Source organism: Embiotoca jacksoni, unplaced genomic scaffold (assembly GCF_022577435.1).
Source record: "Embiotoca jacksoni isolate LCO1_2020_lvr unplaced genomic scaffold, fEmbJac1.0.p SCAF_30, whole genome shotgun sequence".
NCBI lineage: Eukaryota > Metazoa > Chordata > Actinopteri > Embiotocidae > Embiotoca > Embiotoca jacksoni.
This window is the reverse complement of record NW_027185382.1, coordinates 5,444,248-5,457,854: the sequence shown is the minus strand read 5'-3', so window position 1 is coordinate 5,457,854 and position 13,607 is coordinate 5,444,248. Positions and strand designations below refer to the sequence as shown.

General features: G+C 46.2%; 1 protein-coding gene and 1 long non-coding RNA gene across 2 annotated transcripts in view; one reads left to right on the top strand and one right to left on the bottom strand.

Annotated features, from left to right (window-relative positions):
• LOC138206934 (kalirin-like) overlaps positions 1-12,302 on the top strand; it is a 36,507-nt gene extending 24,205 nt beyond the window's left edge. The window contains exons 40-57 of the mRNA XM_069163808.1: positions 1,466-1,627; positions 1,723-1,924; positions 4,677-4,733; positions 4,827-4,930; positions 5,402-5,533; positions 5,632-5,745; positions 5,819-5,889; positions 5,976-6,042; positions 6,117-6,220; positions 6,297-6,366; positions 6,504-6,590; positions 6,862-6,954; positions 7,277-7,327; positions 7,559-7,636; positions 7,735-7,920; positions 8,004-8,175; positions 8,264-8,409; positions 8,496-12,302. Of these exons, the coding sequence (XP_069019909.1) occupies positions 1,466-1,627; positions 1,723-1,924; positions 4,677-4,733; positions 4,827-4,930; positions 5,402-5,533; positions 5,632-5,745; positions 5,819-5,889; positions 5,976-6,042; positions 6,117-6,220; positions 6,297-6,366; positions 6,504-6,590; positions 6,862-6,954; positions 7,277-7,327; positions 7,559-7,636; positions 7,735-7,920; positions 8,004-8,175; positions 8,264-8,409; positions 8,496-8,681 (2,082 nt within the window). The 3' untranslated portion in view covers positions 8,682-12,302. The remainder of the gene's footprint in view (positions 1-1,465; positions 1,628-1,722; positions 1,925-4,676; positions 4,734-4,826; positions 4,931-5,401; positions 5,534-5,631; positions 5,746-5,818; positions 5,890-5,975; positions 6,043-6,116; positions 6,221-6,296; positions 6,367-6,503; positions 6,591-6,861; positions 6,955-7,276; positions 7,328-7,558; positions 7,637-7,734; positions 7,921-8,003; positions 8,176-8,263; positions 8,410-8,495) is intronic.
• On the bottom strand, positions 1,706-5,353 carry LOC138206936 (uncharacterized). The gene is made up of 3 exons (XR_011178982.1): positions 4,766-5,353; positions 2,261-2,348; positions 1,706-2,059 (listed from the first exon to the last, which is right to left on the bottom strand). It is a non-coding gene; the product is annotated as an uncharacterized lncRNA (long non-coding RNA).
• Positions 12,303-13,607: the final 1,305 nt, after the last annotated feature.

Below are 13,607 nucleotides of genomic sequence, written 5' to 3'. Positions count from 1 at the left end.
ACGGTTTGGAGAAGAAGCAGGTTAAAAAAGGGTTAATGTGTCTGACAAAATATCCAGAGAATACTTTTAAAAGGTTAAAAAAAGATAAATCAAATATCAGAAACTAAATATAATTTACTTCTTTAAAAATAAATTCCATAATATTTTTGAAAATGTAATAAAGGTCAAAAGAATTCAAATAAAAAAATCCCCAAATGTCAGAAAAATACAAAAGAAATGTAAGACATTTTAAAAAAGATTTAAAAAAAAAGATTCTCACGTAATAAAATATTTAAAAAAAATAATATAATGACAAAAACAAATTATATATCAGGAAAATATTTTTTTAATTTTTACAAAATATTGTATGTCAGAAAATTTGAAAAGTTATCAAAAAAATGGACATAACAGAAAATACACTTTTGAATGTCCCTGAAATGTCAAGAAAATATCAAAATGTTTTCCAGCAGGTTTTTAACACTGTGGCGCACATACAGGATGATGATGATGATGATGATGATGATGAACGGCAGTCAGTTTGTGTTTGTTGTTGAATCGTCTGAAGTTGTCGGAGATCTTTGAAGGGAACGTGTTCGCTGCGTTACATTCTGGACGTGTTGAACATTATTTCTGTTGAAGCAGCTGCGTCTGTTTTCTCGGATCGTCATGGTTTCCTGCACACGCGTGTGAACGAGCGATCGCAGCTGTGTTGGGTTTGTCGGGGAACACCCCTCTGCTCCCTGCAGACGCTCAGCGTTTCCTCGTCCTGCTGCAGACCATGTGCTCCGGTTCACCATCAGTCAACACGGAGTCAGCGGTAACCATGGCGACCTCAGCTCGCAGTCCAGGTCATGTGATGTTTTGTGCAGCTCGTCGGGCCAATCAGAGTGCGGGTGTCCGGATGATGTATGTGGCGTTCACGGTTTGTGTTTCGGCCGTTTGTCATGAAGAACAAAGCGTCCGTTTGCTGCAGAGTGACGTCATTTTTTATCAGACTGGAATATTTTCTCTGATTTTACAAAATATGACGGATGAATCAAACAGCTTCAATCTGTGTCGAGTCAAAATGTTTTAAATATTCAGTTCAGAAAAAATGTAATGTCTGAAATATATCTTAAAAATGTCCCAAAAAATATGGTAATCTGGGTTTTTATAGTAATTATATAAAGCCCAAAAAATAATAAAATTACAAAAACAATATATCTTCAAAATATCAATAATGTTACAAAATATTTAACAAAATTTACCAAATTAATAAATGTCTAATAAAATAAAATAAATGTAAAATATGTAAAATATATTTTCTTACATAATTTAAGGGTTTCAAAAATAATAAAAGGACAAAAACAAATAACAAAAATGTACTGACAAATATAAGAATGCGTATATAATATAAAAAAGTCCCAGAATGTCAAAAAAATAAATCAAATATCAATGTCTCTGTGTGTCCTCTGACCTCCCGTCTCCGTCCTCCGTCTGTCTGCAGCTGTCCGGCGGCTGTGAGTTAGTGGTGGTGTTGTTGGATTTCTCCTCCGGGGCAGCAGGAGAGCTCAGCGTTCGCTGCGGTCAGACCGTGGAGCTGGTGGAGCGCTCGGCAGATCGGCCCGGGTGGTGTCTGGTCAGAACGACAGAGCAAACGCCTCAGCAGGTAAATAAAGGACAAACCAAACGTCCCCACGTGTGACTCGATGTCTCACAGCGTGTGATTGCATTTCAACACCTGGAACATCTGTGTCCTCGCAGGAGGGTCTGCTGCCGATGAGCTCCCTCTGCCTGTCACACTCCCACAGTGCAGCCGACATGGAGGGGCTCATCCCGGCCTCCACCACGTCCTCCAGCACCTCCTCCACCTGCACCACCACCTCCTCCTCCTGCAACTCCTCCTCCTCCACCACCACCACCTCCTCCTCCTCCAACTCCTCCTCCACCGTGAGCGCCGGCAGAGGTGAGTCTGCCCGCGTCAGTGTACGTTGTGACCGGAGAGTCGTGATGCGTCTCGTCAGCTGCGAACACGAGACTCCGTTCAAACAGCAACACGTGTTGACCTGCAGCTCGTCCCACGGCGGCCCCGTGTCACTTCCTGTTTAAACATTGGGAGCTTTAAACATCCTCAGCCACAGCACTGGGTCTGGGTGTGTGTTGGACTGTTGAGATGTCCCACGTCCTGTCCCCACAGTATTTAAATCCATGTTTGTAAAGTTGTAAACGCCGTCCTGCAGCTCAACATGAACAATAAATGTGTGAGTGTTTTAGAGCGAGTCCACACTGAGCCGGCACAAACCTCCTCATGCAGCACACTTTACGTGGACCGTCTCCACTGACGGAGACACGTCAGCCTAGAAAAGTCTTCATAATGTCTTCAGGTCCACCTGTGGACACACAACGAATCAAACAAAGTCAACAAATTACATGGTAACAAAGTAAACATCAAAATAGAGTTCAGATGTGACCACATGAGAGTGAACACGGCCTCCGTCTGATAACACAGCTTCAGCTCGGCCTTAATCTGTAGTCTGGTTTGACAAGATGTTTCACACACACACACACACACACACACACACACACACACACACACACACACAGAGAGAGAGAGAGAGTCCAGAGGTGAGGTTTTAGGGTTAAACATTGACCTGAAGGAGTTTCAGACAGACGGGAATCAACAGTTTCACATCCTGACACTGTATGTGTGTGTGTGTGTGTGTGTGTGTGTGTGTGTGTGTGTGTGTGTGTGTGTGTGTGTCTACCTGCTGGGTCTTCTTCCCCATCACCAAACAATGGGAGCTGCAGTTTAAAAATAGTCTCTGTTTTCAGCTCCAGCTTTGTTGTAATTTACTTCTGAAATTATTTTATTTTCTTGACGTTCTTCATTTTTTCAATGTAATTTTATTTAATAAGATATTTGTCTTGTTTTATTTGGCCATGTTTGCATTATTTCTTGTATATTTATTTTCCTTTCTTCTTTTTTTTACATTTTTATCGACTTTTAATTTCTTTTAAATAAATTTTATTTTCAGTAGCATTAGTTTCATTTAACTTTATCATAATTTCTGATTTTTAAATTTTTGTATTTACAATCATTTCAATGAATTTAATTTAAGTGTGAGAAGTGAATGTTTTCTACAAGCCACACCTCCATTTAGTGTACCCCGCCCCTTGTTGTTAGGCCCCGCCCCCACAGCACTGACTCCTGTGCAGCTTCATTCAGCTCTGTGCAGAGAAACTCTTCCTCTGTCTTCATTTCTGTGGATCTTTTATCTGAATGGACTGATATGGAAGCATGCGGCGGAGCAGAGGTGCATGCTGGGATTGTTCAGGCGTTTGGGGATGGATTGAGGGAGAGGACGAGCGAGGTGGGTTAACTGTGTGAGAGAGAGAGAGAGAGAGAGAGAGAGAGAGTGTTGGGCAGAAAATAAGAGTTAATGAGTGACGAGAAATACAGTGAAGGAGGACGATGTGTGTGTGTGTGTGTGTCTGTGTGTGTGTGTGTGTCTGTGTGTGTGTTGTGTGTGTGTGTGTGTGTGTGTGTGTGTGTGTGTGTGTCTGTGTGTGTGTTGTGTGTGTGTGTGTGTGTGTGTGTGTCTGTGTGTGTGTTGTGTGTGTGTGTGTGTGTGTGTGTGTGTGTGTGTGTCTGTGTGTGTGTGTTTGTATCTGTGTGTGTGTGTGTGTGTGTGTGTGTGTGTTTGTATCTGTGTGTGTGTGTGTCTGTGTGTGTGTGTCTGTGTGTGTGTGTGTGTGTGTTTGTATCTGTGTGTGTGTGTGTGTGTCTGTGTGTGTGTGTGTGTGTGTGTGTGTGTGTGTGTCTGTGTGTGTGTGTGTGTGTGTGTGTGTGTCTGTGTGTGTGTGTGTGTGTGTGTGTGTGTGTGTGTGTGTGTGTGTCTGTGTGTGTGTGTGTGTGTGTGTGGTGAACAGGATGTGCAGGTTTCTTTATCTATGGAAGAAACACACACACACAACAAACACACACAAACACAAACAAACACACAAACACACACACAAACAAACAAACACACAAAAACACACACACAAACACAAACAAACACACACACACACACATATACACAGTGTTGTTGTGACCAGAAGAAGACAGGAAGTGCGATCAGTGTGTTGCGTCCTTCTTTCAATGGTTCACCTGAACTTCAGTTTCCAGCTCGCAGCGCTCAGACTCATGAAACACATCCGACAGGTTTAAAACATCACAACGTGTGTTCAGAGCATCCAGATCAACTTTTGCAAAAAATCAACAAAAGAATTAGAAAATTAATGATTGTTTCCATCCAACAATGTTCAGTGAATATGAGTGAATTTGAATGAAGCAGAAATGTTTAACTGGTGTCATATAAAGTTTTATCTGGTTGGTGTATTATTCATGGTCCTTGTTACACAATAAACAGGACGTTCTTAAAAAAGTCTTTAAAATGATGAAGTGATTTGGTCAAAAAGTCAGATTGGAGTTTCTGTGAAAATATTCTGATTTGTCTGCCTGGTTTTCATAAACAATCCTCAAATGAATTATTCTGAAATATTTAATTTGTCACTGATTCCCAGGAGTGACAAAATGATAAAATACCGTCGTACCGTTGAGGAAGAAACACGTTTTCTGTTTTCTCAAGTCATGAAATGGTTTGTGATCTTTCAGTTTCATGTCCTCTGTGTCTCTAAATGTTTTGTGCTGACTCGGCGTCTCTGTGTCTCTGCAGAGTCCAGCCTGTACGGCTCCGAAGGTTCAGGCCTCCCGACTCAGACCTCCATTCAAAGTGAGACGACAACGACCTCTCCGAGGACTCACCGCACCGACAACTCCTCCCGTGGAACTCCTCATCGACTCCTCTTTGTTTCCTCTCTCCCAGGTGCCACCTCCCCCACGGTCTACGGAGTGGGCGGGGCTCCGGGGGGCGCCGTGGGCTCTCCGGGACCGAAACGCAGCGGCTCAGGAACCGGAAATACCCTGAAGGTAACGGCTGTCGGAAGTGGAGATTCTTGGTTGGAAGAGGATCCGTGTTGATCAGAGCTGAAACCGTCTGTCACATTTACTAAAGCTGCATTTTTAAAGAGTTACGGGCAGTTTGACCAACTCGAGGTCCTTTGTTGGTTTTATGCCTTTTATCTCATTTCAAATCATAGAATTTATGATCCGATTAAAAAACAAACCAAAACAATGTGCCGACTTCAACTGCATGAAAACTAGAAAGTAAACAAGTCCTGACATCAGCTGACTGGAGCGGTTTAAATGTTAGCGACAACTATTCAATACTTTGATGAAATGAACTGTTTTAATTCATACAGTTAACTTAAAGTGACGGATGAAATAGTTCACTAAACATATTCAACAGTCCTTAAATATAGAATTGTATACGACAGTAGTAGCGGTCCAATATTCAGAGGTATCAGTCGCAGTAACTGTGATTGAACTTCGTCCTTCCAGCGCTGGTTGACCAGTCCTGTCCGCAGGCTCAGTCAAGGGAAAGCTGACGGACAGAAGAAACCTCCAATCAGAACCAGGAGGCGGGACAACAAGCCAGAAACGACCACACCCCTCACGGGCAACGCACAGACGGTACACAAACCGACACGCAAGCGCACAAACACGTTAAAAACACGAGACACGGTCGCAATGGGCTGTGATGCAAACGGTTTTCATCTGTGACGGTGCAGAAGGCACGGAAGGAGGAGGCGGGGCATAGCGGTGGGGAGGAGGAGCCAGAGGAGGAAAGCCACAGCCTTCTACCCCCTCCCATGCAGATCATCAAAGACCCCAACAACCCCGAGGTAATGATGATGAATGATGAAGCAGGTTTTAACCCGTGTTCAGCTGAACTGACTCTCGGATCGGTTCGTTCAGGCTCTGGATTCGGATCAGGGATCGAATGAGTCCGACACCGAGCAGAGAAACAAAGCGCTGAGAGGACGCATGTAAGAAACACTCAAAGCTCGTCACGAAATATGAACTGAAGTTGAAAAGGGAAACGCGTGAGCTTTGTGGTTTTGTGTCGGTGCAGGTTCGTGGTCAACGAGATGGTCCAATCAGAGAAGGACTACGTGAAGGACCTGGGAGTCATCGTGGAGGTGAGACGGCGATCCAGAAACGCAGCTCATAGAAAAGGAGAACGTTGAGCTGAAGGTGTATGTTGTGGTCTCAGGGCTTCATGTCCAGGCTGGAGGTCAGAGGGATCCCAGAGGACATGAGAGGAAAAGACAAGATCGTCTTCGGCAACATCCAGCAGATCTACGACTGGCACCGCGAGTCCGTGACACCGGCCGACACCAACGCTCTCTGACGAAGGCCCGCGGCCCGCTCACCGTGTGTTCTTGTGTTTCAGCTTCTTCCTGGTGGAGCTGGATCGGTGCGTTCAGAACCACGACCTGCTGGCCGACCTCTTCATCAGACACGTGAGTCGGACAGACAGCTCAGAGAGTCTCGACTCTCAGAACCAAAGAGAATCGGACTATTTCCCAAAGGTTTGAACGACTCCTTTAACTGCCGATTGGCTGCGAGACTCAAACCAACGTGGATGTGTTTGTTGCAGGAACGTCGTCTGCACATGTACGTGGTTTACTGCCAGAACAAGCCGAGGTCAGAGTTCATCGTCCTCGAGTACGAGACCTTCTTCGAGGTAACGCCGCGCTCCTGTATCTCCTTTCTCCATGTTTTTGATATTCTTTCTTTTAATGTTTCAGGTCAGTCAACAACAACAACAACAACAATTTTAAACAAAAGAAAATTCAGAGAAAGCCCAACAGTGCCGTACCTGCAGGCTTCAGTGAGCAGGCTGCTTTTTGAATGAAGTTTGGTGGAGGAGCGATGAGCTTTCAGACGAAATCATTTTTCTGCAACACAAACAACAGAAAACCGCCGCGGGTTCAAATCCGTCTTTGTGTCTGCAGGAGATTCAACACGAGATCAGCTGTCGCATGTCCATCAGTGATTATCTGATCAAACCCATCCAGAGAATCACCAAGTACCAGCTGCTGCTGAAGGTCTGTGAGCTTCAACGCACGTCTTCCTCTTTACAACGGCCTTCTGGGAAAACAGATCTGAAAGTGTACAAAGTGTATTTATCACGTCTCAACTGGGTTTTTGAATGTGATATTTGTACTTACGTTTCTACGGACTTGAAACAGTTTGTTTTCCGCAGTTTGTAATTTCTCTCATCAGTTTCTATCCTCACAGATCAGAGCTGATCCGATTGGGACGTCTAATCCATGTTCTAATGTTTTCCGAGGTTACGGTTCAGGTTTCGTGTTCAGTGTGACGTTCACTGACTGAAACACCTGAATGACCCGTTTGTTTGTCCGCCAGGATTTCCTCAAATACACGTCCAAAGCCGGACTGGACTGCGAGGAGATCGAGGTGAGTCCTCCACTTCCTGACAACTCTCCCTCAGTTTTAATGTAAAGATGGCCGACATGACAGCCTCACGGAAGTGAAGCCAAATGATCTGCATCGCCCCCTGGTGGCTGGTTGTAGTATATGTCACAAGCTCCGCCCCCTTCCTGCCAGCATATGAGCCAAACCAGAAAGTTTACTTTCGATGAATGCAGAACACGTAACAGCTGTGTGCTTTACGTGTTCTCTGTACAGAAAGCCGTGGATCTGATGTCAATGGTTCCCAAACGCTGCAACGACATGATGAACCTGGGACGCCTGCAGGGATACGAGGTACACCTGTCCGTCCCTCACCTGTCCGTCCCTCATCTGTCGTCTGTCCTCACCTGTCCCTCTTTCCGTCCTCACCCGTGTGTCCTGGTGTCGTCCAGGGGAAGTTGACGTCTCAGGGGAAGCTGCTGCAGCAGGAGACCTTCTGTGTTTGGGAGCAGGACGGAGGAGTTCTGTCCCGCAGCAAAGAGCGAAGAGTCTTCCTCTTCGAGCAGATCGTCATCTTCAGCGAACTGCTGCGTAAAGGCTCCAACAACCCGGGCTACCAGTTCAAGAACAGCATCAAGGTGAGACAGGTGCAGTCAGGTGAAACATGTTTCTGGCTCCAGGTGTGTTTACATCTGGATTAAAGGTGTTGTCATGTGATCAGGTGAGTTACCTGGCCATGCAGGACAGCGTGGACGGTGATCCCTGCAAGTTCGTGTTGTGGTCTCGCGGCTCGGCGGAGCGCTTCACGCTGCAGGCGTCCTCCGCCGGCATCAAGATGACCTGGGTGGAGACCATCGCCGCCCTGCTGGACGCCCAGAACAACTTCCTGTCAGGTGATCTTTTAATCTCTGAAACAGTCATCTTCACATCACCCTGAAAACATCCTTCAATCTCCATGATGTCCTCGTTCTGTGTCCACAGCTCTGCAGTCTCCCATTGAGTACCAGAGGAAGGAAGGCGGGATCTCCGTGACCCGCCCGCTGTCGTCAGGGCGACCGCCATCGGCCCCACCCACTCCCAACGGCCACGCCCCTCAACCTCCTCCGGAAGGCGAGCAGGACGACCAGGTGTGGATTCCCTCGTTCTTCATCTCGAAACTCTCGTTGTGGTTTTTAAAAGTCAGACTTACTGCATGTGACCTTTGACCCCTCAGGAGCTGGTTCTGGTGCTGCAGGACTTCGCGGCGGTGCGCGAGGACGAGATCTCGGTGTTCCGGGGGGAGAAGGTCCAGATTCTGGCATCGAACCAGCAGGGACAGAGTCTGGTGTACCGACCGGCCAACAGCGACTCGCCGGCCGCCGAAGGCTGGGTGCCACGCAGCGTGCTAAACACACACTGACACACACACACACACACACACACACACACACACACACACACACACACACACACAGCAGGGTCAGAGTCTGGTTTACTACCAACACTCACACACATTTTGAATGCTGCGAACCTCCAGGGTCGGAGGCGTGTCGGGTTTTATCTGTTAAACTCTTCGCTCCGGTTCCTCAGAGACAAACCTGACTTCTGTTTTCTGACCAGTGAAACTCAAACGGGGAATTTTTACCTCCTAAATCGTCTGTATAATTTCCTCCACCAACGAAACTCCCATCTAGGAGCAGTTGGCCAATAATCTGGTGATTAGTTCTCAATGAATCATCTCTAAAACACAAGAAAACTGAAAAATGTTGCTTTCCACAGCCCGGGATGATGTAATTATCTCGTTATTTACATCAAGAAAAAGCACTTTGAGATGCTGGAAGCATTAAAATCTAAAAGATTTGGGTCAAAAATTGTCTTGATGATGCACATGAGAATCTTTAGAAGGTAAAAATGTCCAATATTTTATTAAATAATGCAACAAATCTGAAAACTATTTCCAGTAGCCGAATAAGTTTCCTGTTTACAGTCCTGCGACGCCTCAGAGGGGTCGTGAGCCTCAGGTTGGGAACCGGACAGGTAGACTAATAATGACGGAGCGTGACACACTTCTGATTACTGCTCAGTATTAAAGGACTGTAAACACACACACACACACACACACACACACACACACACACACACACTCCCAGCAGCAGGTACTGTTAAGACTCCTCCCTCCTTCCTGGTGCTTCAATCCTTACACACCTTCTGCCTCCTCGTCCAATCAGAGGCCACCGTCAGCCCCCCAAGCATCATGCACCCTGATGACCTCACAAACTGTTTCCTGTGGGTCTGCAGGAGGGAGGTCACATGACATCATTACAAAACATCACCACCATCATCGGACCCAGCAGAGGGGGGGGGCTCCAGGAAGCTGCCGTTGCCTAGCAACCAGAGACAGTAAAAAAAAAAAAAGAAGAAGCCTGGCAGAAGAGAAAAGGTGAACGGAGCCGTCAGCCAATCAGAGCTGAGCTCTCTGCGTGTCGTCCTGTTAATAGTGTGTATAAACAGACTGAGGACACACACACACACACACACACTTCATACACACTCCACTGCTATGATGAAGATGATGACTATGATGATAATTAAGAATAATAGAATCTGTTTTTCACCTCAATAGAGAAAAAAATCGAGAGAAAATGTTTGTCATATTAATATTTGTGTGTGTGAGAGAGCGTGTGTGTGTGTGTGTGTGTGTGTGTGTGTGTGAGAGTGAGTGTGTGGGGGTGTTAGTTATGCCGTCCTGTGTGTGTGTATGCGTGTGTGTGTGTGTATGCGTTTTTCCACGGACAGTTAGGTGGTGTCCCGGTGTAGCGTTGCCATGACGACTCGTTGTGTTTGCGGTGACACCCTTTTTTTTTGGGTCTTTTTAGCGAACCAGAGCTGCCGCCGCCCCGCCCCGCCCCGTGCCCCTCCCTCCCTCCATCGCTGTTACTATAGCAACCGGCGGCGGTGGAGGCGCCGACATGGCGGCCCCAGCTTTGGTTAGTTTGGATATTCTGAATATGCATTTCTCGTTTCTGTACATAGACCAGACGTCCAACTGCTACTCAACTGTGGACACTGAAGCCGTCCGTCTCTCTGTCCACCCGGCGGACGGCGGCGAACCTACTGTGACCGTCCGTTTCTACGACAACCCTCAACACGCTCTCTGCCCGTCTCTCTCTCTGTCTCTCTCTACCTCTGTCTCTCTGTCTCTCTGGTGCCGTCCTCAGACAACACCCCGGTCCTTAAGGAGCTGAGCAGCGGTGCACCGGGAGCACCACGCCGAGGCCGACCACCAAACCTTCACGCATTCACATCACGTCTGTCTTAATGCGAGTCGGGTCACTTTCAGGTCTGAACGTCGGCCGGACAGATCAGAGACACTCGGGTTCATTCAATCAGGTTTCATCAAAAGGCAACTGGACTTCCTTATATTTTCTTGTCGGGTCCCTCGAGAAGTTAAAACTGGGAACTCAGAAGAGAAAAAGCAGAAACGCGTTGAAGAACATAAAAGTTAGCCGAGTTGCCTTTTGGATGAAACCCAGATTGACCATCGGAAGAATCTAGTCTCTCCCTCCACATTTTATTTCCCTGCTGGGACAAAACACCAACAAGCCCCCGCTATGCGGCCAGTTGCTGGTTTCAGATCATCATGGTCACGTGACCAATATGAACTGAAGCCAGACGGAGCAGGAAGGAGAATCTGGTCCGTTTTCAAAGTAAAACGCCCTGTGAAGCCTCCAGATCTTCAGGTTCTGAACGTCCCTGCTGGGTGGAGATGACGGGATCTAAAGAACCGTGTTCGCCGTGTGAGAAGTGCGTTAAGACAGACGACTTAAAAGGAAAAACACCGACGGCTTCGACACCCGTCTGCAGCTTCGTCACATCCCAGCGAGCGCTCTTCTCTAAAACGTGTCCTCCGATGGAGCGGACGTTGTTGCTGCTTCGAATCTGTCCAACGGGACTGTTTGGATTTAGACGTTACGGACTGACGGCCGTTTGGTTTAGAAACGTATCGAATAAGTCAACCAGGACTTACCATCTAATTTCCTGAAAAGCTTCCGGTCTGCGGCTATTAAACTGTAAATTTCAGGCTGTTTTATGATGCGAATATAAAAGGTTTTCTTGAAACTTGCAGTTAAAAAGCCGAACATTTTTAGGAAATTAGCTGGAAAACTGAAGACTGATAAATTCAAGTCTGTATTAATTTAAAAAACACGTGCGTTCGTCTCCAAATCTATCGAGTTGTCTGATCAGATGAAGCGATACGTTGATATAAAAAGTCTAATCCAGCCAACGACGCGTCTCCTTCGACGGTTCTTCAGCGTGCAGATCAGTCGGAGGATGCTGCCGCTCGTGTTGGGATTCATCGTAACTCGTGTCGACTTGTCGATCTGTTCAGATCGACGGCGCAATATAAAACAGAAGCGCCTGAAAGAGGCCGTCGTCAAGGTGTTTAAATCCAACGGGTCAAATTCACGACGGACAACGTTGGAGAAAAGTTTGTTTTTAAAAAAGAGTTGCACCTCGGCGTGCACCGGACGGGTGGGGTCGACGGAGGACGAAGCTGCACTCCGAATGGTGGAGAGTCGTGCACGGTGAAGAGTTTCAGGTGGAGGTGGTGCATCAGGAAGGGTGAAGGAGGAAACTATCTCGGTGGAGGAACCACGGTCGGAGGTGGTGCAGCATCCAGATCAGTGCACTGTGAAAGGTGGTGCGCTACGGTGGATGGTGGTGGTGCGCTACGGTGGATGGTGGTGGATGGTGGTGCGCTACGGTGGATGGTGGTGCGCTACGGTGGATGGTGGTGGATGGTGGTGCGCTACGGTGGATGGTGGTGCGCTACAGTGGATGGTGGTGGATGGTGGTGCGCTACGGTGGATGGTGGTGCGCTACGGAGGGCGTAGGGTGGTGTTTGAGACCTAGCCTTGGTGCCGATCGGCGAACTCAACTAACCAATCAAACAGTGTTATTTGTACAGAACTAACAGCTGCTAACTGACTGCTAACAGCTCTCTGTTGTTGTTTGTAATAAACTTCATTTTTCATCCAAACCATGAGCCGGTGTTTCTTCGGGATCCGTCATCATTATTACTGATTATATAAAGTGATGTCGTCAATCAAGGCTGCAGAAACAAACTGTTGGTCTCTCGTCAGACCTTTCAGAGACCAAAGAACCAGAAGTGGTCCGACCTGAAGCGGTGGTGTCGTCCGGATCAAACCGGATCCTGGTTCAGTTCGGCTCGGTTCGGTGCAGCGTGAAAGACTCGGTTAGTGAACTGTGTGATTATATGACATGAAAACGCTCACTTGAATGGACCTGTGAACCGGACTGAGATCAGAATTACCCAGAAACACATCAGACACATCGACTCCTGGAGGAGCGACTTCCTGTGCAAAGGTTTCATGTTTCTCGGTGGTGTAATTTGTGCGCTGCGTCGTTGAACTGTGACATCCTGATAACAACGTCTGTAAAGCAGTAAACTGATTTAACCAATTACACCGACGGAGATAAGAGTCTCAACTTCAGCCACCCGGAGACTCTTCCAGACCTGTTCGGCCGTTTCACACCGAGAAGAAAAAAACAGACTCATTTCTCTAAAAGTTGTCCTGCAGCCGTGTTTGTTTTTAAAACACAGATCAGCAGAGATGCAGTAAAAATGTGCGTTTTCATGGTAATTAATGCAACAATTTGAGCTGCAACCAATAAACTAAGTCAAACATTTGCTGCTTTTCATGTCACACCTGTTAGTAAAAGGTTTTGGACAAAATGTCTCCGTTTTCAAACATTTAATCGAGAAAGTAATTTGAAATTATTGAGCTGATTATTAAAAATAATCAAGAGTTGCATCTTAAATGATAATATATTATTACACTTATGTAATAATGACTTTATGCATCAATAAAAAGGAATATGTTGATAAGATTTAAATATGTGATCACTGCTGTCTTCATAAATGTCCAATCCGGCCATCAATAAATAAGATGGGGATTTATCAGCAGGGAGTTTCACAGTTTTAGTTTGAGATAAGTAATAATCTGCGGACGGATGTCATAATGTCCTTATCGCCTGTTTACCGATAATCAACCTTCTCACAATTAGGTTTGGGTTCAATGATTCATCCTGCAGCGTGCTCCCCTTCACATTAAAAGAACAGACAGGATATAAAACAATTCAGATTTAAATTCTTTTACAGAAACTAAACAAAAAAAAGTCAATAAAAGTGATTTGAAATCAAATAAAATGCAACTCAATGTAAATTTGAGTTCTGTCCCAGTTTACTGGATTATGATCACTGATAACTTGAAAAGTTTGGGGCTCTGGAAATAACACCGATCGTGTGAAGGATTATCTTATT